This window comes from Staurois parvus, unplaced genomic scaffold (assembly GCF_062004578.1).
Source record: "Staurois parvus isolate SC_StPar_1 unplaced genomic scaffold, SC_StPar_1.0 ptg000090l, whole genome shotgun sequence".
Taxonomy (NCBI): Eukaryota; Metazoa; Chordata; class Amphibia; order Anura; family Ranidae; genus Staurois; species Staurois parvus.
This window is the reverse complement of record NW_028317886.1, coordinates 26,836,735-26,863,279: the sequence shown is the minus strand read 5'-3', so window position 1 is coordinate 26,863,279 and position 26,545 is coordinate 26,836,735. Positions and strand designations below refer to the sequence as shown.

At 39.2% G+C, this 26,545-nt stretch overlaps 1 protein-coding gene across 4 annotated transcripts in view; it reads left to right on the top strand.

Annotated features, from left to right (window-relative positions):
• The window catches only part of GAB1 (GRB2 associated binding protein 1), a 116,556-nt gene extending 90,346 nt beyond the window's left edge, over window positions 1–26,210 (top strand). For 2 of the 4 annotated variants that reach the window (XM_089670501.1, XM_089670502.1), the window contains 5 exons: window positions 3,291–3,380; window positions 4,345–4,432; window positions 7,535–7,655; window positions 9,563–9,685; window positions 11,680–26,210. In XM_089670501.1, the coding sequence (XP_089526627.1) occupies window positions 3,291–3,380; window positions 4,345–4,432; window positions 7,535–7,655; window positions 9,563–9,685; window positions 11,680–11,838 (581 nt within the window). In that variant the 3' untranslated portion in view covers window positions 11,839–26,210. The remainder of the gene's footprint in view (window positions 1–3,290; window positions 3,381–4,344; window positions 4,433–7,534; window positions 7,656–9,562; window positions 9,686–11,679) is intronic. The other 2 variants (XM_089670503.1, XM_089670504.1) reach the window with 1 other exon arrangement.
• Window positions 26,211–26,545: the final 335 nt, after the last annotated feature.

Here is a 26,545-nt window from a genome sequence, read left to right as displayed (position 1 = left end):
GACTTAATCTTGCAGTAAAATCTGACTGACCAGCAATTTCTGGTCTCGTAATGGTAACCTTAACTGAAACATTTACAGGGCTTTAGTCCAATACTTGGGCAGACAGATAGTGCTCAGTAATGCTGGTAAGATGCAGGTTGTGACTTAATCAGAGGTAAAGAGCAGAGAAGTCCCAGACCTAGAACCTATATTTTGTTGAGTTACAGTATCTCACAGATACAAATGGAAGGTGGAGGAGCGCAAGGTCTCTAGTATCCACGTATTGTCGATGGAGGAGTAGAAGAGGACTCCAGTGGCAACCTGTGAAGCTCTGGTGGACTCCTTGCCCAAGAGGGTTAAGGCAGTGCTGGAAAATAATGGTGGCCACACAAAATATTGACACTTTGGGCCCAATTTGGACATTTTCACTTAGGGGTGTACTCACTTTTGTTGCCAGTGGTTTAGACATTAATGGCTGTGTGTTGAGTTATTTTGAAGGGACAGCAAATTTACACTGTTATACAAGCTGTACATTCACTACTTTACATTGTAGCAAAGTGTCATTTCTTCAGTTTTGTCACATGAAAAAGATATAATAAAATATTTACAAAAATGTGAGGGGTGTACTCACTTCTGTGAGATACTGTAATAGAAGTCTTTTTACATCTGTCTGGACATCATGCGTGTCAGCTCCATATTTTTTAATTTTTATGCATCTTGTGATTTCCGGCTAGCGCATCTAACTTAAAGAAATATGCAGAAGAGATTCTTGTTTAGATGGTAGATCACACTGTTCAACAAATTTTTATTTTTTGCCAGTTTTGGAAACAAAAGGATCCATTTCTAAATGAATTTCACATTCTGAGTTCAAATATAACAATGAAATTTGTCAATTGGCTCTAGTTTTTCTGTAAACGGAAAGTTTTCTACTATAGGCGTAATGACTACATAATGCACAATAATTATATAGATAGATGTCTTTCCACAAATATAAAGCAAGTGATATTGACTACATAACAAAGCCTAAATGGCATAATATATTGCATAGGATTACCAAGAAAAATTATAGCCATAAGCTAAGCTGAATCATTTTAATACTTAGGATTCTCACTAGTTTTGTCTTCAGTTTGTGTCGGTTTTGCTTCTCTTGGCTTTTCTCTTGTATTCGAGGAAAGGGCTATCTCTTACAACTGCACGTGACCACACGCTTCAGGTTCTTCCTCACTTGACTCAACCACGAAGGATTCTGGTGCTTTAGGAATTGGTAGCCCCTCTCCATGAGGAACTGGACGTATTGCCGATGGAATATTTGGATAGTGCACAGATAACTTTTTCTTCTTATTTAGCCCTTTTACAATTGGAGGCACCATACAAAAGTAACAATTACTAACATGATCTGTTGGCTCTCTCCAAATCATTGGCACAGCGAAAGGCATAGATGCCTTTTTTCCATTCAACCATTGCTCCAGTGCCGTCCCACAAGAATTGCAGCATATATGTGGTGCCCAGCTCTTGTCCTGGTCTCCTATCTTGCAGCCAAAATACAAGTTGTAGGCTTTCTTAATCATTCCTGTTATCCTCCTTTTTTGTGAGATAAAAGTTATTTCTCTGCAGATATAGCAGAAATTATCTGCTTTATTCACACAAGTTCGAGGCATTACTGAGTAGCCTATATAAGCATAAAACGAAATGTAAAGACGCTGTCGAACTACAATCAGCTACAGATACTGCAGCTTTTATGCAGTGAAGTGATGCAATTAAAGGCTAATATTGCATCATCTCAGTATACATGCAATTTTCTATTGGTCACCAGTATCAATTGCGCAATATGCAGCTGAAGTTGCATCATAATTTTGAATGGCTTACGTCATTAGATGGGTGAATATATCATGGAAACTAGAGCCAATCAACATTTTTTAGGGTCATTTTCGTTTTCAGCACCCCAAAATTATGTAAGATTAGCTAATTTTATGCCCAAAACTTTTTACCTGTTGAACAGTGTCATTAATGCTTGGTTATCCAAAATCTAAAAGGCCAAATCACAGCAAGCATAGGATCAAACCTCAATAATGAGTGAGTTTGAACCCTGAGAGCTGATGATCGTAATCACTTTTATCGGCAGCTAAATTTTTGTAGTGTTCAGGAAACTGGGGTTTACATTCTTCAAAAGCTTCAAAAAGTAACTCTGAAGACCAGTCAAAAGGTTTTTTTTCTTATATTGTGAAAGTTTTTTGTGAGCGTGTCTGTATCCCTCTCAAGAAGATTTCTCCTCAATTTTTGTTTTATTGACATGATGAGTGTGGGGGGAATCCTCATAATGGGGACACAGACTGTAATAAAAAAATCTGTGCTGAGTTTCTTCATTCCCTGCCCTTTTCAAACATAAACAGGTTTTGACTAGATGTCCATTTTAACTTTGACTTCTTACTATTGCTGTCAGTGGAAGAAAATAAACCCATTTTTTAAGTGAGTTATAGTCCCTTTGAATGTAAACACGCAATTTTCTGTCCATATGAAATGACAAAAAGGGAGAGCAGGAAAAGGTTTTGCACAATATTTTCTCTAACAGTAGAGAAATAATATGGAAATAACTTGTATAGATTAGATTTTATTGATTTTAAATGTCCACTTCTGTTGAGATTATCATCATTGACTGGTTAAAAGAAATAACTGTTAAAACACCATGACTTCACATGCAGTACACATACAATGCTGCAATATCAGACACCTAGAACAATAGTCGCCTCTGTGCTACTAAGTTAGCTGAAAAGCTGAAACTGGCCATAGACTGTGATTTTCTTTCCTGCAACCACATGTTGCAGAAAAGAAAATCGCTAGATTGCCCTATCAACACAGTCCGTGTCAGTGCCAGTTGTGAGGCACTTGCTGGAATGACTAAAAGTTCAGAAGAATCTGGTGGTGATTCAACCTGCCAGCTTCTGCCAAGACCTAAAAGAATCTGTTTTGTTAGGAACTAGGCTTAAATGAAGCCTGGTTTAAGGTGAGTACCGTGTTTTGATGCTGGGGTGACAAAATTATAGATACCCCTTTTTTAATTGTTCTGTTTTGCTGGCTTCAGGCAAGCTTTTGGCATGCAGCATTTTGTTTTCTTTTGAGTTGGGTGCTTTCCCTGTTAGCATGAGGGCAGCTCAGCTCTGAAGTCTCTGAACAGGGTTGCTTTTGCTGATCAAATTAACCCTGCTGTGCTGCCTGGATTCCACTGCTTTCAATGCAGAATTCTATTTTTGTAATTGCCTATTTTTTATTTCAGAAAACTACCTTATTAAGAGAGTCTTCTTTTTACCAATTAGGTCAAAGCCCTAAAATTTTAAGAACTAAACCTCATGGTTTAGAGAGGACAGATTCACAAACCATAGGTGAATTTCCCAGAAGAAGAAAGGGTATGTATTTTAGATCTCCGCACTGTCCTGTTTACACCAATTTTTCACATGGGTATAGTGACACTGAAGGCGGCACTGCAAGTCCACACCATTGCAGTAAACTATTTTCTTTATGTAATAAACCAAGGCTGAGCTACTTGCCTTTACTTTATAACTGACCTTGTTTGTATATGTTCATTGGTACTTCACATTATTTTATTTCACTTAGCTTTACACTATATTTACAAACCTTTTAAATACTTAGTATTTTATGTGTATTTTTAAAAAAACATGTTGTATTACACTTTTATTAATGTCGGGTGACCATATTGTCAACTTTTTTTCCTTCAAAAGGGTAGATATTAAACTTTAGTAGCAGTATACACAAAACATGACATCTCTCTACAGGCTTGTATCTTGAACAGTTGTACTTTTGGGCTGTGAGAACAATGCATACTAATGTGGTTGGAATAGAAGAAAAAAGTAGTTGCACAATATACATGTGTACATTCAGGCTCAATGCACACTAGCGTGTTTTATTTTTTTTTTGGGGGGGGGGGGTTTAAGCTCAAAAAATGCTGGAAAAACCTCTGGATGAAAAAAAAAAAGCTGATAATAGCGGTTTTAGGAGAATTAGTGTTTTATTAGCCTTTTTTACAGTATATCTTGAAGGGAAAAAAAGCTGTTAGTGCTTTTTAGTAGTGTTTTTAGGTGCATTTAGTGTTTTTTTCTGTTGGAAAAAATCTCCCAAAAACTCTACAAAAACATTTTTTTTTGGCTCCTAAACGCTGAAGCTTGAAAAACGCTATTAGCCTAAAATAGTGTGCGTGGACACCTAGGATAACGCTATTTAGCTTCTAGGAGCAGAAAAAAAAAATGTTAAAAACCGCTTCTAGGAGCTTAAAAAAAATGCTAGTGTGCATGGAGCCTTATTTCAATAGCATTTTAAGATATTTACATAGTGTAACAATTTTATTTTATGCAGTAAAGCCAGCACCACTGGAAATAAAGCCAGTTCCTGAGTGGGTAGAATTACCTGTACGATCTCCTGTAACTAGAAGCTTCACAAGAGAGTAAGTGTTATAAAATGTGTCGTTTCCCATAAGATGGTTAGTGCAATTTTTAGTCTGTCCTTCATACATACGCCATGAAATCTTCCTAACTATTATGAGTATATAAAAAGATTATTATTATTGGTCATGCTGCTAACAATTAACATATCCATTTCCATATATTTAAAACTAGATAATGGACTTTAAATATACAAAAGGGGTGAAGAAAGTTCATCTCCAAAAAAAAAAAATCTTTTTTCTGTCAATCATGAACTGTATGTCTTTTGTGTTCTGTTCCTTCCAAACACTAGTTTAATGGGTTTGTTTCTTGCCCTGGGGACCAACAAGATTCCTCCTGCTTATCTTTGAAGGGACTAGTCCCCTCGCCACCCCTGTGTGCAGCTGCAGCTCCTTACATAAGCACGGCAGCTTGGGATTTGGTGTTGTCCCTTTCCCTCTTTTATTCCCACCTCTCACAGCCAAAAATGTAGTTAAATTGATAGGAAGAAGTCAGAAGTGATATGCGCCCTTGCATAAATCCTCCCACTGGTTCTGGAGGATATGAAATGAAATCTGCACATAATGTCATAGAAATAAATTTCTCAGAAAGTAAGTGTTCGATGGGGAAATTAATGCAGCGGTTTTATTGGGAAACATGTTGTGATGATCCTAGAATTGGGCTGTAACCACTTGTCCTCCAGATGATTTAACCCCCTTTCTGACCAGGCCATTTTTTTGCGATACTGCACTGCGTTACTTTAACTGACAATTGCGCAGTCATGCAATGCTGCACCTAAATGAAATTTAGGTCCTTTTTTACCCACAAATGGTATGTATCCCACAAATCGGTGGTATTTGATCGCCTCTGCATTTTTATTTTTTGCGCTATAAACAAAAAAAGACCGACCATTTTGAAAATATTTAGAACTTTTGCTTTAAAACCTATCCAATAAAAAAAAATTAAAAATCAAATGTCATAAATTTAGACCAAAATGTATTCTACATGTCTTTTGCTTAAAAAAAAAAAAATCCCAATATGTGTAAATTAATTTGTTTACATGAAAGTTATAGCGTCTACAAATGGTGGTGTGTATATATACTGGAATTTTATTTATTTTATTTTTATACTCGTAATGGCAGCGATCAGCGCAATTTATAGCAGGACTACGGTGGGCATTCTGACACTGGGTGGGAACGAACTGCCACTGACATCCCCAGTGACACGAAAACAGTGATCAGTGCTAATAAAAAGCACTGACACTGTACTAATGACTCTGGGCAGGATGGGCTTAACATCTGGGGCGAACTGGGTTAACTGTGTGCTGTTTTACTATTTTGTCTGTGTGTGCTTTACAGTGTAAGCATGCTGCTTTGTAGTGCTCTGCTATGCAGAGCACTACAAAGCAGCATGCTGGTGCTGACAGGGGAGAGATCTGTATTGTTTACATACAGACCTCTCCCCTGTCTGAGTTCCTTGGCGATCCCCGGGTGCCAGCGGGGAATCTCTGGCCAGAACCCGGTGATTGACTGCTGTAACTGCCAATGGAGGCACGGGTAGGGCGGCAGATGCGCCTCCTACCCAGAAATACAAAATCACGTATATGTACGTGATTTTGCACAGCCCTGCCGCCCTGTAGCAGTAGTGCTATAGGGCAGTCGGGAAGCAGTTAAATATACTATTTAAAAGCAGTTATTTTCATCTGTTTATAAGTGCAAAAAGAAAAGTGAATAGTGTTAACAATTCAGAGATGTTCTGTGAACATTTTTTTATTTTTGTGTTATCTTGAAGTATTCTCTGTTCTCATCGTGTGGATTACAAAACAGACCTGATCAGGACCTTCATTCTCCTCAGTGGAGCAGCAAGTGTAAACTGACGTTGGTCCATTTTCATCCAATCCACAAAAAACAGACAGATGGAGATCTGTTCCCCTTCCATTCAGCAGATTGGATCAGATGGCAGTCAGATGTAAATGGGCAGACAGTCCATTTACATTGGACCAAGCAGGCTGTGTCTGTATCCACTCTGCATAATCTGAGTGGACACGGACCTGTCATTTGCCTGCTCAATGGGAATCCGCAAAAAGTTACCTTGCTGAGCAAGCAGATTGATGGCGGAGTCTGCCCCATGTGAAAGGACCGTTAGTAGTTAGAAAAGCTGAGCAGCACTGACGCTATTTAAGTCCAGGAAAAGGCATGTGTTGCCAGTCTGCAGCAGGAAATTAGGAACCGAATGCATTTCTGGCAGATCGACAGGTATTTTTCTGTAGTTGCAGTCTTGAAGGAAATAAAACATAGGGAAATGTGCATGTATTGAAGAGTATTTTTATCTGTTGAGAAATGCTTTTAATATTCCTTATGGATTTTCCTCTAGATCCCCTGCACACCTTTTTACTCTGGTGCATTATGTTAAGGCAGTCCAATAAATTTATCAGTCAACATATCAGAACACACAAAAAAACTGTATCTACTTTTTTTTTTTTTTTCTCCAACAGTGCTTTTTTAATGTGTGGTTCTGTGTTGCAGTGCAATTTGCAGGTATGTTGGAGGTGACGCACCAACATGCATACGCTGCATAACTGCACTGCAGTGGTGTAAATGCCACCACACACAGCTCGATTTACTTCATCTAGCAGGCTGAATGAGATGAATTCAACAGATTCTTTAATTCATGCTAACAACATTGTTGGAAGGGGCTCCACCGCTGGCCTATTGTATTCTGAATTGTATCCTGAACACAATAATACTGCCAAACTGTGACAGCATCTGATAGGATACCATCACTGTTCGATAATTTTCCACCCAGGTCAGCCAACTTTTGTTGAGCCAGTGGTGCTTGCAGAGCCACCCACAGCTCAGATTTTGTCCAATTCCACAGGAAATGGAAGGCAAAATATACGAATGCACTGTTTAATCCATCTGAGGAGTCCTAGTATAAACAATTACTTAATCCAGCTTCAGCCACCATATATTCCTGTGAGTTAAAGTTAAAAACTGGGTGTAACAAATATTGACAGGTGACTTTTAAATAAAACGTTCACTTAATCTGAATGACCACATTTGTCTATGTAGATTTTGCATGTGAGAAGCTTATGCACAACTTTTGTAAATGTATTTGTTGATTAGTTCCTCCAGGTTCCCGATGCCTCCCAGGCCAGATTCTGTTCATAGCACAGCTTCGAGCAGTGACTCGCAGGACAGTGAAGAAAATTATGTACCAATGAATCCAAATCTATCTGATGGTCCAGTATGTACCAGTTTTATTTCATTATTACTTAAAGGTGAAGGTTTACACCTACTATGCACTATGAAGGAAATATTAGAATATTTTGGGCAAGCAGTAAAAGCATTTAAGCAGATCCAGAAAAATATAAAGTAAAAAAATCTAATGGAGCAGAGGCACCTCTCAAAACATAGCATAACATGGCTATTGGAATTTTGGAGTAATGCATCATCTAGGTTCACAACAGAGGCACTGAAATCACAACTGCCTTCCTTTTCTGTTGAAGCAGAATCTGGGCAGCCTGCCAGCCTTATAATATAAACACACAGCAGATTTTTTTCTGTTAAAGACCTCCTGAAACCCGAGCTGGGCTGTGAGCCCATATTATATATGGACACACAGCGTGGCCCAGTCCCATTCACACACCAACCCCTCCGTCCCCCCCCCCCCCCGTCCCCCCCCGTCTTTCCTCGCAGGATTTGATTAACAGCAGCACGAGCCAATGGCTTTCACTGCTCTCACTGAGCCTTTTTGAGAGGACAGAGAGTAGTACTTCTGCTCCCAGGCACAGGGCTGAATTGAGATTGGGCTCAGGTAAGTATTTAGGAGGGGGCTGGGGGCAAGCTGAACATGAGAAGTGTTTTTTTTTTTTTTTTTTTTTACCTTAATGCAGAGAGTACGTTGGGTAAAAAAAACCCTTTAGCCTTTACAACCACTTAATGATCTTGTAAAATTATTTCATACTTTATACAAATCCAGAGGTTTCCTGGTGGAGGGCTACTGTCCGGACCCAAAACATTGCACTGTTATGATGTCTTCTGTTAGCAACAAAAATTTGCTTGGTGAGAAGCCTACCCAGTGGTCCAACATGACACAATGTAAGAATGCAGTAAACATCATACTTGGAGTTCAGCTTTAACCTCTCTGTGCCCAACCGTGGCAGTCCCTTTTTTAATATAGGGTCTGTGCTCCCGGGGGAGCATCGTCCAATCACGTGAGCACTGTGACTGCCACAGTGGTCACATGATCAGGAGCTGGTCCTGCTAACTCCTGAATAATAGTACAGAGCGATGGCTGTCTTTGACAGCTTGGTCCCTGTGCTGTGAGTGGGCTCTCCACACCAAAATCTCTGCCACCCATAAAAGCATGTGTGCAGCATGTAGGTGTAACTACCATACCATTTTTTTTTTTTTTTTTTTTTTTTTTTTTTTTTTTTATATTTAGAACATGCAAATACGATCTACCATTGGTGTGTCCTAAAAACTTGCCACTACTTTTGTGTGTTTTTTTTTGTTTTTGTTTTTTTTTCTGTTTTTTGTCATGTTTACCATTTTAAAGTGAAAGTAAAAAAAATCCTAAATTTTGGGATTTCCCCAGGACAGTAATGGCAAGGAAATCTTCCAATGGGCACACTAATTCTGGTGACAGCTGGGGACGCTTTAATTTTGCGGGATTTCCTCACTTCCTGTTTTGGCTATAGGAAGCAAAGGGAAATGTCCCTGATGTGACACGGATGGAATAAAAAAACCTGGCAGGGATTATAACCCTCTCTTACTCTATCCAAAATGAAAACCTGTTTTGCTTTTAGTTCTACTTTCACCTATCTTTCTAGTGCATGTGTTTTAAAGTTAGTGATTCACTTTCAATGAACATAACATTCATATTTTATAAATCTGCCTGTTAGTGCGCTGGATAAGGGTCCGGGTCCCAAATGAAGTTCTTCAGTTTTCTCTGGGAGTTCTCCCAGTCGTTAAAAAAAACCCAAAAAAAACCTTTATATTGCTTTTCTATTACTTTAGAAAGGGTAAAGGGGTCCCACTTTTGTTTTCTAAATTTTGTTGAGCCGCTAGAGTTTTACAGAAGCATTTTTTCAAGTGAATTTTACCTACAGCTTAGTAGTACTAATTGAACTACCCTTTTCATAATTTCAGAGTTTATTTGAAAGCAACAGCCTTGATGGAGGAAATAGCCCAATGGTGAAGCCTAAAGGAGACAAGCAAGTGGAATATTTAGATCTAGATTTGGACTCTGGCAAATCAACACCTCCAAGAAAAGTAAGCAACACAAGTGAATACACAGAACTATACTTATCTAGAACGACTTAGAGTGTGGCGTGTGCATTTTCAGTTTTGGATGAATTTCATAGCCATACATACAGGTTTCTATGTAGTCAGTCTCTGCCTAAATGTAAAACATGGAAGATGAAATGATAAAGCTAAAGTTAAGTGTTAAAGCATACACATTACCACGAGTAAGGCACATTACTTCAGATATTGTATTTCAGCTTAGTGGAAACTGTTTTTGATTATCTCCAGTTCTGGCTAGGGTGTAGAGAAAGTGGACCTTATGGGGTTTATTTACTAAAGCTGGAGAGTGCAAAATCAGGCACACTTCTGTATAGAAACCAATCAGCTTCTAACCTCAGCTTGTTCAATTAAGCTTTGGCAATAAAACCTGGAAGCTGATTGGTTTCTATGCAGAAATTAGCTTTATTTTGCTCTCTCCAGCATTAGTAAATAAACTCTTCTAAGTCAGGCATAGCCAAATCCTTCCAAAGTCATAGATTTACCCAAAATGGTCTCATCTCAGGTGAAAGTAGTGCTGGCAGAAATGCCCAATATTCTCATTTTCAGCCCTACATTTTGCTTTGCTCACAAACAGGAAGGGAAACACATTTCCATACTATACCTTGTACCAAATGTAATGTTTGCTGGGAAGGCTAAAACTGTACTAGACATCTTTTATATAAAAGGAGAACAGAAAGTATGCTTGACCTCTCCTCTCTTATAGCTGGCCATAGAGCAATTTCCATGGGTTGCCAGAAAGAAAATCACTCAGTTCCCCCGTCAACACAGTGTTGATGGAAGAATCTCTCCCGTTCGAGAACACTGTTTCTGTATAAATTGACTATTTATACACACACTATTTGCAATTGAAAAAGCCACAGATGTAGGAAATTAATCTTTAATTGCCATTTTAACTTGTGTGTGTCACCTTGTGTGTCTGTACCAAGGCTAAACATTCCAGGGTATGTAAACTTTTGATCAGGGCCATTTGAGTGTTTTCTGTTATAATTTTAAAAAAAACTGTCTTATTTAAAGGATAGTGATCATATGAAGCCATTTTGGCAAGATCAGTCATATTTTAAATATCAATGCCAACATTGTTTGATTTCTTCCAGGGTATGCAAACTTTTGAGCACAGCTGTAGCTTGTAAATAAAGGGTTCTGTACTGAGCATTTGGCTATTCATTCGTAAGTGCAGGGGAGAATAAGATTAAGGAACTGTCCTCAATCTTTCAGTAACTCAAAAGTAGTTTCAATATCAGGGGACTGTTTTACTTTCACCCCCTGGTGACCGTAGAAATTTAAAAAAAAGAAAACACACACACAACTTAGATGTGCACTACACACATTGTGGTAATGCATGTTGTGTGTTGCTGCACTAAGGACCCATTCACACCACTGGGTGCATATTATGCTCGTGCACTGATGTGGGTCTGGCAAGTGTGCTGTGGTGCATTGTAACAGAGCATCCAAAGACCTAATGGCTGTTGTCATGTAAAGCTGTGCTGTTTGGATACATGGAAGAATGGAGTGATAAAGGTGTAGAGATAGGCAGAACAAGGGTAATTGCAGCATTACAGTGCTAGCACAGAGTTCCAAGCCACTAGTCTACCCTGACTGAAGCATCAGCGATGAATGGAAAGTTTTCTGCTTTCTTATCGCCCTTTCTGTTGCCCACAAAACTGCCCAAACAGTCTAAGGAAGAGCCAACTCACTTAAGCAGTGTTTGTTGAATGTTCATGCAAATTGTATTCTTCAAGGGCTAGCTTGCGTATCAGGAATGAAATGTAGCTTGCCCTAATTGCTCCCCTCATCATTGTATGATCAGCAGGGATCGTTAGATACATTATAGGGGTCAGAGGCTACCTTTTTAAAGGTTAGTGCCTAGATTTCAGCTTTACGTCCAGGATAGTTTCTTCATTTTGTCCATTCAAAAGGCTGCAGTTTATTCTATTAGCTAACAGCATTTTTCTAAACTGCAGAAGAAGAGCAGTGGCTCTGGCAGCAGTGCTGCAGAAGAGAAAGTGGATTACGTTGTAGTTGACAAGGAGAAAACCCTCGCTTTGACGAATACCAGGAAAGCATGGACTGATGAAAGACAGTCAACTGAATCTGAAACCCCAACCAAGAGTGTCAAATGAGGTTTTAACAAGAACAATCTTCTTCCATCATGACAAGCAAGCCATCCCTGAAGCAGTGCAAAGTAGAAAAATGTGCTAATGATCGCATCTCTAGGAACTTTACAGATGATTTGGTGAGAAGGAGACTGGTGCACTGTGGAATCTATATCACGCATATGAGAATGTACATACTTTATCATGGGAAACCAACAAGGACCATTTGTTTAACGCATTTAGCCATGTTTTGTAGTATTACTATGTTTTATGCACTTTTTGTGGTTCGAACAATGGTTCTTGTTCCTAACACATTTTGCTATTAACGCAGATAACATTTTAGTTTTATGTCGTACACTAATACAACTAAAAGCTATAAGAATTTTAACATAGTAGATTGGCCACTTAATGCATTGCAGTGAATGGTAGCATAACGGCCATCTATTACCAAAACACAGAATTGTAATTATTGTATTTTCTGATTTGACTTTTATGCTTTTTTTTTTTTTTTTTATTTTTTTTTATTTTGTTAATTTGTGTATTTGTGTGACAGTTTTGTTTTAGATTTCAGAATTATCACCCTCCCTTTTTTTTAATGTTCATTGCTGACTTTAGTGTATTATCTTGGTCTTCAAAACTGCAGAACCATGTGCTCGTTTTTAAAATGATTTTTTATACAGCCTGTGTTATTATCACATAGTTGGATATCATTAATCAAAAATGTGTAATTAAATGTAATTTTATTCTTTCCCTCCCCAAAAATTGCAGTGTTGAGGATAGATGTGCGTTTTCATTCTGCTGTAACTAAAGGACCACAAAACCTGCAAGTTGATTTTAGAACAATGAAGCTGGTAACATTTAAAAATATATTTGTAATGATTCATATATGATATCATATACTAGCTGAATTCCTGAGCAGGTAAAGGATCTGAGTGACATATAGGCAATTCTTTAGAGAGTCCTCTACAACCCCTAAATGAAGGCTTAGTTTTGGAAATGCATACAGACTATACTTATTACAGGATTTTACCCATTTCCTTGCAACCTCTATGAATAGGTTGTATCTCGCACATTTTCATGTTCTTGAATGATTATTTTAATATTAAGTCACATCCATATATATTGCAGGAGATTTACAAAGCGTTGTGTTTTAGCACAAGAATGTAAAATAGAAATATTGTCAAGTATGGTCATCTAAGATGAATTTATATACTTAACATTCAAGAAGTGTAATGGAGATCTACCTCCATATAATTATGTTTTAATGTGCAAATTGCTTCTCTTTGTAAATGTCTCCCATTTTTTGATTTTGAAGGGCTAGATGTTGTTAAACCTCTTTTTAAACATCACCAACAGGCTATGTTGTGTAATGTCTGATTATAATATTCAACGTTCCAAAAAAAAAAGTTTGAGAACCTTTTGCCATTCAACTATTAGATACCTGCCCTCTGATAATTATAACATGTTCAGACCAAATTGTCAAGCATTGTATGGAGTATAGAGGATTAAAAATTGCATCTTCTGGATACCATCATCAGATAAATTATTGCCCACAGATTCCTTTTGCTCTCCAGTGTTAGCTGTATGTCACATCAGTATATAAACCTGTGCTGTACTCGCAGGATGTGAATGTATGGGTATGTAATACATGCTTTGTAAAGAATATCCATTGCATATTATCTGTGGGAACCTTTTAAGCCCCCAATTCAGCAAATTTGTTTTTTGGCTAACTCTACCTTCCTCAGCATGTTTCATGTTCGTGTGTGTAACAAACTGTGGTCAGGCTGCAGCCTTTCACCCTCAGACCACTCTTCTCCCCTGATACAGAAGCTGTAGGTGCTTCTCTCCATCAGCCCCTGTAAAGTTTGAAATCGGCACAACTATGCATGGAATCTGTGCATTTAAAAAAAAAAAAAAAAAAAATACACCTCCCATCTGCCATCACAGCTGAGTGACTTTATAGTTCTCAATGGAGCATACGTGCTGTGGCATCACCACACTTGTAATCTATTGAAACATCCTTGAGCCCTGTAACTGAAGGCCTGTACTGTGTTTCAGGATTAGAGAGGTAAACAGGCAGACAGTTCAGTAAACTTAAAATTCACTTTATCAGAAAACAGAAGTGACAAGTCTTCAGATTCAGCTCAAGCAAGACAGGTAAATCTTTCCATCTCTACAATGCAGTCTTTTATGAATAACTTTCAGCATTCCAGCTACAGCACACACAGTATTTTAAAGTCCCCATTAAAGGCAAGCTCTCCCAGCAAGCAAATCAGAGTCAGACTATGGAGACTTCCAGGCTGCATCCAGGGCTCCTTATGGCAGACAGCAAAACTGTCATCATCCTACCTCTCTGATCAGCTGGTTAATAAACAGGCCTGAAGAGAGTACCTGCCCTCTACAAATAACCCCCTCTTAAACCTGCATCAGGCTGATTCTCCACACCTGGTACAGCAGCTGAAGAAAAAGTCTTCAGGAGCAAGAGCATTGCATTCATGATTCAATTATCAAAATTGCAATGGTTTTCAGACTCCTGTGCAAAAAATATATTTTTTAACATGCTTTTTTTTTTTGCCAAAGGTGGACTTGGCTTTAAGCCAGTTGTAGGCTTGTTGGGCTTTAAATATGTATTTTATCTACCCAAGCTATCCAAGCACACTACTGCTTGAGGTATTACAGTTGCTAAATCTTTGGTCCAGTGTTTCCCAAACTTTGTCCTCTAGTTTCACTAACCGTGTATGTTCAGTGGCTATCCACACAAGTAGATAAATTGTAATAATAAGGCACTGATTAATCTACCCTGCATGTGAGACATCATTGGGATTGGGAATCTAAACACTATACAATGCAGCTCAATCAAGCAGACCAGCTATGAAACTTCGGTATTTATCATCATTTTTCTACACTATTGGTACTGCTCTTACCCTTTGGTACAATGCTTCTAGAAGTACAATGATTCTGAATATTATGTTTTAAAATCCTCTCTATCCTTGGTAAATAAAGTTACTGGTATTGTTTTCCAAATAGAGAATTTCTTTTTTAATTAATTTTTAAAATACTCAGTAGTAAAACCAAAACTTTAACTGCATAGTTTAGTCACATTCAACAGTTACTACATTGTGGTGAAGCTGCATAACCTTAAATCTAATTTAAGACTGCTGGCTTAAAAAATATATTTTTGAATGTTACTTATTGGTATTTTAATACAAACTATTGCCTATATGTGGTTTGTGGTCTTTAAATGATAATGTCAGTATTTTTATTTATCCAATTAAAACATCTCCTCAGAAGCCATTTGTTTCAGCTTTAAAGTGTAGGAAGTGACATGAACTTGTGGGATGGCCAAAAGCTATGCTAGTCACTTTTTTAATATTATAGTTTCATGTGCTATTGGTGAATATTCTGCAGGGTCAGATTTTTCACTGAGAGAGATGAGTGATTATATAGAATTATCTTGCATATGGTGTCTGCAGTTATTTTAGCATTTTTTTTGTCATACAGAAGGTAGACTAATATTTAATCAGGTACTTCAAAAGCACTGCTGTGCTAATAACACTGATCAGGACTTTACAGTGATATTAAGCAGTTAAGGTTTTAAAATATCTAATTATGTTTTATTGAGAAAGCTGCCATACACGTTTTAGTGCTAGCACAATACTGTGATTTTTGTTTGGAATAGCCAGGTATAGAATGTTTGACACCATTGTGCCCTACACATCTACACGTTGACAATGTTTAACTTAACACCTGCTTTGCCTTATATATTTACATTTCCTATGCAACTGGTTTTACATAACTTTTACTTAGTCCTCAACTTTTTCTTATGATGTTATTTAATGTTTTTCATCTTTTTACTATTTTATGGCCCAGCACAATGGTAGACTTGACCAATGCAGTTAAATACTTCAAAAAATGATCAACAAATGGAGGTCATTTACTTGCTGTGCACTTTAAGGATCTCAAATCTGGAACCTGTGCCCAAAAATAACAAGCAGATGGATAATGACTAGTCACCAGTATTGCCTGTGGTCTTTTCCTAGCTATTGCCTTATCATGCCTTGTTATGTACTGTTGTGTGGAGAGGGTCATCTTGCTAGTTAGGGCTTTCCTTCCACATGTCAGAGCCCCCACCAAGGAAAACTGTGGGCAGCATACTAGTGACATCACCAAATCTCCTGTGACTGGCAGTCATAACAAGTAGTGCCTTAGATCTCACACTGCAGATACATAGCTATAAGGCAGCAGGCACAGAAGTGCTTAAGGACACACATACCATAAGCACACTCCCATGTTTGCATAGTGTGATAAATATTTGATTTTTCTTTTTTTTTTTTTCATTTTCTCTCTCATTTTACCTACCTATATTCTAAGTAAATTACCTTTTTTATGCTCCATAATTCCATCAGTTTGAAAGCAAAAACGCAGCTATGCCTTACATCTGGAGGTGATATCATTGAAATGCCAACATCATTGTGCAGGACAACTGGAACAAACTACTTCCCATTGTGCAATGAGGATTGTAGCTTGCTGTCAGCCTAATGGTGGGCAGGATTTTGGCTAGTTCAAAGTATACAAGTCATAGCCTTTTGACTACATCCACATTACTGCACACTGCTCATTTACATCGCCTTCCAGCAGGAGTGAGGTGTGTCAGTCAAGGGATGATGTATTTGAGAGCAGGACAAGACCATGATTCTAATGGTCTGTAGATCAAATTAGGCAGTGAGAGTGGACAGGACAGACCTGGAGTGCTATTACAATTATTTTGAAATAAACTACATTGAGGAAGTTGCACAACCAGTGGCCTGGGGAAGGAGCGGGCACAGTGACCACTGGTCTTGCATATAGGTTAATAGGGAAACTGAGCTCTGGAAATTATGCATTCAATACCAGATTGATAGTTGGCTGCAGCTTTGTATGCAAAAAGAAGCTAATACTGGTTAAAGGTGGGAAATTACTTTTACAATTAGAACTTTCTAACCAGAGTTGAGCTTTAACTATTTGGCAGAAAACAACCTGCTGTTTACAAAGCTAAGTGGCAAAATTCAAATTACATTGAGCTAATTTAGAGGAGTAATTAATTTCTTCCTGCTTTTGTATGGTGTTTCAGTAGAGAGAAACCGTCTCAATAAGAAGGGCACTGCTGTGCTCTGTGTAAAAAAGCCAGAATGCTTTGCTAAACCACTGTTTTGGGTGCTTTTAGCTAGAAAAGTTTGAAAGCTTGTATAAAAATAAAATGTCAGTTTAAAAATGTGCATACTTTAAAGAAAAGAAAAATGGACCTCCGTGTCTCTTTAACCCCATACAGCTAATAAATACAAGATTTTGTAATAGCTATATATTTTTTTTCTATTGGTTAGCTGCCAGTAGATCTCCTACTTTCACATACTAATCTAATTTTTCTTTAATGATTTAGCCCCAAAGACCTTTCAAAAAGGCCTCTGATTTTTTAATTTGCTGACTGTTCAGCACAGCCAAACTTTTCCTGCATGTGGTGTGTGTCATTCTTTCAAAATGCTATTATGTAATTACTCGGCAACGTACATGTATGTCAGTCACCTCCTGCTTCCAGGTTTTCGGGTGCACACAACCTCTTCTGATTTGTCCTGTGTATGGACACAGCATGGGTTTGGCAGCAGGTTTCAGCCAGTGAATTAGGCTGAAACCTACTGATCGTCTGTGTCCAATCAAACACACAAAACTGTGTAAATGTTCAGCATTCTGGCTGTTTCTGCTCCCTGAAAAGCAGGGAGAAAAAAACCAACCAGATCTGTGAGTAAAAGCAGCACATGTTACTTTTATTAGGCACACAGTTATCCCCTTTGATGTTAATCCCTTCTTAGCAAGTGTCATTAGTACAGTGTACAATATTATATCTGATCACTGTACTAGTGCCACTGGCGACGTTGGTGACAGTGTCTCGTAGGCAATTTCTGTTAGCGTTGATTGCCACACTATCGCAGTCACGCTATAAGTTGCTGATTACCGACATTACAAGTATTGCGTCTATAGCTGCTTAAATTCCAGTATATAGCATAGTTTTTAGGCGCTATAACTTTCACATACACCAGTTAATATACACTTATTGGTATTTTTATTTTAACCAAAGACGTAGCAGAATACATTTCGGACTAAATTTATGAAAAAAGTTTGTTTTTCCGGTTTTTGCCTATTATATAACAAAGTAGAAAATCTTGACCATTGCCAATTAAAGTAGTGCAGTGCTAAATAGCCAAAAATTCCCTGGTCATGAAGGGGGTAAAACCTTCCAGAGGTCAAACGGTTAACTTACATTTTGGAGCAAATTTCAGAACTGGTCAGAAAAGCTATGATGATGGGTCGTGCTTTTGTCACTATCTTCAGATTTGCTGGGACACTGCTGTAAAGTTGAATATTCAGGTTAGTTCTTCAAATACTGTCCTCGATGACCTTAGTTCTTCACAATACCAATATGAAATGACTAAATTGGATTTGTGGTAGTGCTTTGACAATAATAATTTTAAGTCTTTAATGAAAGACATATTTATACAGCAAAAATAGTATGACTTGATTCTGATGAAATGTAACCTTTTATTTTGAAGTTTATCAATATTCTAAATCAGTTGTCCCATCTCTAAAATGGAAGGGGGGTGTCTTTTATTTGAAGTTGATCAGTTAGCAAAAATATGATTTAAGAAACTTGCTCATGAAAGTTTTCGCACAGACTGTGCCTTTTTGTTCGCTTATTCCCAGGAGCATTTTCATGACTGCCTTAAGTTGCCTACAGATATAAGGTGATCTTCACTTATTCAAGCCCCATCTTTAAAAGGCATAAACATACAGGATATGCCAATCTGAGCGTGCATGTTTATGAAAAGACTTTGTCATTTGGCTCATTGCTGCATGTTACATCACATTTTTATATATGCGGTTAGCTTTAGGCAAACCAGCTGAGAGGTATAGCATCCCTAGTGTTGTTTAAAATGCTCAGAACTATAATAATGTGCCTTTTTTAATTAGCATTTTAAAATGTAACCATTGTTGATCTCCATTCCCATAACAGTATATACCATTGGGGCATGTTTTTATAGATAACCTCAAGTTACAAGAATTCTTTATAACTTTGCTAACGTGCATAGTACTACTGTATAAAGCATGCACCTTCTTTGACTCATACTTGTGTATATCTTGTGGTAATGTAAAAGCATTTGCCTTTGTAATCAAAAAAATATTTAATTAATGCTGTTTTAGGCTGCAAATGACATAAACAGACAAAGCATGTACATGTGTTGCCCCCCCCCCCCCCATTGCATATTTTTCTTTTTTAATGCCTAATGGTAAAGCCGTAAACTGAATACATTAGAGAGATAAACTTGATGTGGACCCTTTTTTCTATTTGTGTTCTGATCAGCTATATCAGGGCCTATTCAGTGAGGCAAAATATGGTAACTTGTAGTAAGAAATCAGAATTGCTCTTTTATTGATCTGCTGTAAAGTATATCTGAAGCAAATTTTTCTTTTCTGTTTTGGATCGAGTAAGGGAATGTTAAAACTGCTGTCATCCTGTAAAGTTTTTTTTTTGTTTTTTTTTTTATTGGGCTGTGTCATTACAGGGTTTATCCTTTACGCCCTGTTATGTATACTCTGTATCTTTTCAGTATGAAGAAAATCAGGAGAGGAACAAGTATCCCTAATGGAAGGTTCCTCGATTCCTGTTCTGGTGCCAACTCAAACCTTTTGGATTTACCCTTGCCAGCATTCAGGATCAGGGCAGTTGGAGAGTGAATCGCCCTAATTGAGATGCAGACAGCAATTTAATACTTGACAGTAGTTCTAACCTCTCACCACTCTATCCAATTTTTTTTTTTTTTAAAAAGTGCTTTGTTAGATTTTAAATAACCTATACCGACTGAAGATTGAATTCATTCATCTAATGCATATTTTTATTTCGTGGCTGTACTTCCTTGAATAATTCTAGTTGTTTAATTTTCTTGGTTAAGCTAATATACAGGTAAGTTAACTAAGGCTGGCCTTAGAGTATGTGATCTGCCCTTTACCTAAAATGTTTGCAGGGCACAAGATGCCACTGCTTTGTACCCCTTGAACTGTGCTACTTTTGGCCTGCTCATTGAAACGATCTGTTTCTATACTCAAAGCTGAAAGTTCAGTTGGAGAGATTTAACAGCATGCTGGAAAATGGATACAGAAATAACTCTTGGTGGTGTAACTTCTAAATACACACAACATAGAGATGCTCCAGACAGTTTTACAGCTGGTATATGGTAAAACTAAGCTCTAAATGAGTATTTTATAAAGGCTGTGTGTTTAAAGTAACCTGTAAAATTACCACTTGCAGGATAAGCGCACTTTCAGCCCCTTCTACTCCATTGTAAATATACTTTCACTCCATCTCCCCATCAGTCATTGCAGATTATGCGCAGTAGCCTACGGCTACACTTTAAAATATTATCATTCCTGCACCTTCCATGACTGAAAACCTTCAACAAGCTGAAAAACTATATAGGAATTTCTACTGAATTCAATTGGGACAGCACTTGTGCAGGGGATAAGAATATTTTGAACAGTGGCTATGGGGCATCAGTTCACATTTTACTGTAAAAGCACTGGGGAGGAACCTGAAAAGGAAAAAGTACATTTTGAAATGTCAAAAAGATTCAGGCATCACTAGGCCTATGCAACAATCTAAATATTCTTTCCTAAACTGTAGCTCTGCAGGCTTATGAAATATTCATATTGACCCCCTTATTTAGTGTTGTTGCTTTTTCTGAAAGACCCTTTAGCTTAGGGCAGAGTGCACCACAGATGGCACCGCACTGCACACCAAACCAGTGTGAACAGAGCAAATTCAAAACCATGGTTTTCTCCATGCCCTAGCAGTGACCCATGTTTATCCAGTGCAGAAAAATACAGGCCACCGCACATGGGGGTTGATTTACTAAAACTGGAGCGTGCAAAATCTGGTGCAGCTCTGCATAGAAACCAATCAACTTCCAGGTTTTTTTTTTTTTTTTTTTTTGTAAAAGCTTAATTGAACAAGCTGAAGTTAGAAGCTGATTGGCTACCATGGACAGCTAAATCAGATTTTGCACTCTCCAGTTTTAGTAAATCAACCCCAGTGTTTGAACGAGCCCTAAGAGTCAGAGGTCACCTGTCATGTAACAGTTTGTGCTTTGTCAGCTGCCTGTCCTTATAAACCTCAGAAACTGGGCAATATAAACCACTGAGATATAATAAAAGAGGGCAGATGCAGGGAGACTGTAAGTAATGTCAGACTTGAAGTGACTTCTGGAGCGTCAGACTTTCAGCTTGCATAACTGTAATAATTGAATATTTAAAGTCTTGCATAAGTGGATTAAGACTGGTTCTCTATAAAGGGAACATACTGAGAGAAATATGAGCTATTGGTAGTTATGTAACACTCTGGTTTTGATACTAGAAATTTCTGACCTGTAGTAGGCATGTAGTCAGATTGGTTTGGCTTAGTGAATCAAAAAGCAACACACACACTCACATTGCTGAATATGGGCTTTGATTCCAAAATGGTAGTTTTCTATGTAGCAGGTTTTTAACTATTTATATTGTCAGGTCTTCTAGGAGGACAAATGGTGCTTTCTTACAAATCAAAGTTTTGGTACCTTCCTGAAAGTATATATTTTTTTTTTTTGCCCATTAGAGCTAAATATATTTGTCCACTTATACAAACATTGTAGTTGTTTTATTGTTTATATTGTGATGAAATGGGTACTAAATGTTATTATTGAAATCAGTCTGGGAGTTAACAACCATACATTACTTCCCCCCCCCCCCCCCCCCCAAAAAAAAAACCTATAAATAAATCTTTCTTCTACATTGTATTTCTGGTTTTTACATACTGTTATGGCAAGTCCTATAGAAGTTATATGTGTTTCTTCTTGCAGCAATAATAACACAGGTTTGTGCTTTTGTTATTGTGGTGCTCTGCAAAAAGCCTTGTGGGATGGTCTTAAGATGGTATCCATCATATTAATGGCCAATGGACAGACACAGCTGCCAGAGGCACCTATACAAGCTCTGGTGGCAATTTCTTTTTACATTGGATTTTAGGCTATTGGGCGACAGAATAGAATAATGGATATAAATGCAAAAAGGCCCCTTGAGGAGCCTGCTACTTAGAAGTGGTCTCCATAGGTAAACCAACCCAAAAAAACTGTATGAAGGGAAACCCTTTTTGAAGGATAGGTTCATCTTTGGGAACATGTAACATGTTTCCATTCCAGCAGATCCCCACCCCTCCACCCAAGACAGCGGGCTGGAGAATTTCTGCCCGCACCTGCTATCACAATTTGAAGAGTATGGCCTTTGCTGCTGACAGCTTGTAGTTCTCAAAGAACTGCAAGGCCGCTGGTGAGCATCCTCATAGTTCAGTGCAGGATGAATCCATTAACTGCCTGCCTACCTGTATTGAAGGTACAAGCAGTTACACTGGCAGTCTGCAGAACATGACATTGCACCCACGTTCTGCTGATTGCGACTGCAATGCTGTACGAGCCCCTAAGAAAATAAATGGTAAATGCACATTTTTTTTACCTGCAAAAAAAGTGCATTATTTATTATTTAAAGGTGAACTTATCCTTTATGCTGCCATTGCTCAGCTCTACCTGAAATGCTAGTTGTCTGAGCATTATGCTATCTTTCCATCTTCTATTTTCTCAGACATTTGGGTTGATTTACTAAAGCTGCATAAGCTGCTCCCTTTGCAAGGGAAATGCCCTTAAAGTGTTACTAAGCCCACACTCACTGTGGCAACTAAGGGGTTAATCCTCTACATTGTGTGAAAATGCTGTTTGATCCTGACTTCTCTGATCCTTTTCTTCCAGTGTCCCCCTGTTATCTCCTGATAAGACCTATATCATGTGGAGTCACTCTGCACATGATCAATTTGGTGTGTATTGCTAGAGGTTTTTTTCTTGGGAGAGTGCATATGATCAGCACAAGGCCAATGAGCACTGTCCAAACAGAGGGCAGGAGTTTTGCAGCCTCATAGAACAATTAGGGGTGAATGAAAACTTCCACAAGCTTTAACGAGTGTTCTGCTGAACACTGATAGAGAAGTCTTGTGACTTCTAACTGCTGTTGCGGAGAGGTATTTAGCAGTTTATATTTACTAAAATAATTGCACTTCCATGTTCTGTGTACTGTGGGAGACCAGATATCGTGAATGCAGGGTCCTGGGTTTAGTAACACTTTAAGTAAATGTGAAGATTCACTTTCCAAAAAATACCTAATCATGTGCAAGTGGAGAAAAAAACGCATTTTAGTCAGCAGAGTTTCACCTCATTTACTAAGCTAAGGGAAAATTCCTATTTGGTTTTAGCAAATCAATATAATTTACTTTGGTTGCTGCCTATTTGCCTCAAATAACTGACCTAAAAGTTGGCCAGGCAAGTAGCATATTCTGAAGGTGGGCAGCATATGTATCTTGAATTATATATCTAGTCACATAGAACTAGACTTGTTTGCAAAGTTTAAGCAATGTCTTAGATTACCCAAGCCCCTTCAGTTATGAGTGTAAGAAAAATTGCCCAGTCCTTAATCCACACAGGTAGTACTAATACCTTGAGCCAATTGTTATGGAAAGGTGGATGTTGTCCCAAGAACAGGATTGGAGGTGTGAAAATTATGGCACTGCCCTGACCTAGTTGCATAACCCCATCATTGCTGGGATTTACTGGCTTAAGGTGTAAATTTAATGTCTCTACCTCTGCAATTTGACAATAAAATGGCATTTTATGTGTAGGAAAACTGAGTCTAGACCTGTAGTATTTGCTGTCCTATGATGGGCCATTTTGTTGAAAGGTTGCTTAGTCTCCTCCATGTACAGGTCTTTGCATTCCTCCCTGCACAAGGCTGCTCTACATATACCAAATGATTTTACTCGGGTTTGTGTGTTGGGTCATTTGGATATATAAGCTTCTATCTAGGTGTACTGCTGGGCTTGAAGGACACAGGGCTGCAATGTTAAAGATCCTTTTCTGAAATGCCAGCTACATGCAGGATGACTGTATCACTCTGTTCTTTTCCCCTCTGAATGTTGTCTTGTGGTTTTTGTGTCTATATTTAACCACTTGCCTCCTGGTCACAGTAGATTTACTGTGATCGGGTGGTGGTTGCAGACTCAGTAATGTAAATAAACGTTGCCAGCTTGCCTCTGAGTTTGGGACGGCCATGTGTGCTCCCCCTGCTAACCTGTGCTGTAGTTGGACACAGCGTGATTTTTGTCAGCAGGTATCAGCCAATGATTATGGCTGAGATCTGCTGATCAGCCGTTTCAAATTACAGCACAGAGTCCTGTGTTTACAAATACACAGGACTCTGTACACAGTGAACCAATCTGGCTGTTTCCTCTCCATGCAATGCAGGGAGAAAAAAAAACGTAATATCTTTTAGTAAAAGCAGCTCAAAGTACACACACAGTGCACTTGTTAGGCACACAGTTAACCCTTTGATTGCCCCTTGATAACCTCTTCCCGGCCAGTTTCATTAGTACAGCGACAATGTACAATATTATATTCACTTAATCCCGCCTCACCACCTGCCCCCTATCCCCTCACAGCTACTTCAATCACCCCCCCCCCCCTCCATCATTCACTCCCTCACCCACATCTTCAATCTCTCCCTCTCCACTGGCACTTCCCCTCCCCTATAAAGCACGCGCACATCACCCCCATACTCAAAAAAACCCTCCCTTGACCCCACTGACCTTAACAAACTTAGACCCATCTCCCTGCTGCCATTCACTTCCAAGCTCCTTGAGCGTCTGGCCTACAATCGCCTAAGCGCCCACCTCACTGATAACAACCTCCTTGACCCTCTACAGTCTGGCTTCCGTCCCCTGCACTCCCCCGAAACCACCCTACTTAAAATCACCAACGACCTACTAACCGCCAAAGCTAATGGCCACTATTCTGTCCTGCTCCTTGACCTCTCCGGCCTTCGACACGGTCGACTACCCTCTCCTCCTTACTAAACTGCACTCCCTTGGCATAAGGGACGCTGCTCTCTCCTGGTTTTCCTCCTACCTTTCCCAACGCTCCTTCAGCGTCACCTATAACACTGCCACCTCCCCCTCTCTGTCGGAGTCCCCCAAGGCTCTGTCCTCGGACCCCTCCTCTACTCCATCTACACCTCCTCCCTTGGCAAACTAATACACTCCCACGGCTTCAATTAGCACCTCTATGCCGACGACACAAATTTACCTCTCCACTCCCCCACCTCACCCCCTCAATCTCCGCCCGCATCGCCCACCTCCTGAACGACATATCAGACTGGATGTCGCTCCATTTCCTCAAACTTAACCTGTCCAAAACAGAGCTCCTGGTCTTCCCCCGCACCCCCCCCCCATCCTCTCCATCACTACTAACACAGCCACCATCACTCCCACCTGCCAAAGTCCTGGGTGCCACCCTGGACTCACACCTCTCCTTCCTACCCCGCGTCCAATTGCTATCAAGATCATGCAGGCTCCACCTCCGCAACATCTCCAAGATACGTACATTCCTCACCCCAGACACTACTAAACAACTCGTACACTCCCTCATCATCTCACGCCTGGACTATTGCAACTCCCTTCTCACTGACCTACCCAAACGAACGCTATCCCCACTCCAGTTGATCCTGAACTCAGCGGCGAGACTCATCCACCTCACCAACCGCTCCACATCCGCCACCCCCCTCAGCCAATCCCTTCACTGGCTCCCGATTGCCCAGCGCATCAAATTCAAACTGCTAACCCTGACCTACAAAGCCATTCACAGTGCTGCCCCAAGCTACATAACCGACCTGATACCCAAATACTACCCTACCCGTGCCCTTCGCTCCTCACAGGACCTCCTACTCTCTAGCTCCCTGGTCTCCTCCGCCCACGACCGATTGCAGGATTTCTCCAGGACTTCCCCCATCCTCTGGAATTCCCTACCCCAATCTATCAGACTGTCACCTACCCTCATCACCTTCAGGCGCACCCTGAAGACCCACCTCTTCAGGGAAGACTACCCCACCCTCATTTAACAGCTGACCTCCTCCACTCCTCCCACCACTTCATTCCCCACAGCCATTTCTTCCTGTACCACTTTCCCCTCCCTCCTAGATTGTAAGCTCGAAAGAGCAGGGCCCTCGAACCCCTCGTGTATTGTATTGTTTCTGTCTTGTCTCATGTTCTGTCCCCCTTACTATTGTACAGCGCTGAGCAAACCCTTTGGCGCTATATAAATACTGTATAATAATAATTATATCTGATCACTGTATTAATGTCACTATTTATGTCCATTAGTGTACTTCCCACTGGGTCAGTTGGCGCCAGATTAATTGCCACACTATCACAGTTGTAGCAGAAAGTTATTAAAAAAAAAAAAATTCCAAAATGTTTGGTCTTAATTTTTTTTATAATATAAACAAATGTAGCAGTGATCAAATACCACTGAAATAAAGCTATATTTGTATGGGGGAAAAAAAATTACATTTCATTTGGGTACAGTGTTGCATAACTGAGCCATTGCCAGTTAAAGAGTGCAGTGCTGAAGAGCAAAAAAATGCCTCCGTCACAGAGGCCAAGTAGTTTGAACAGCCACAAATTCAATCTTGATAGCCTTAAACTTTGATTCGGAGAGATCGATTTACTAAAGACAAATAGGATGTTCACTTTGCAAGAGAACTTTGCACAGAGCTCAAATGTTGCAAAAATGCACAAACACATGTA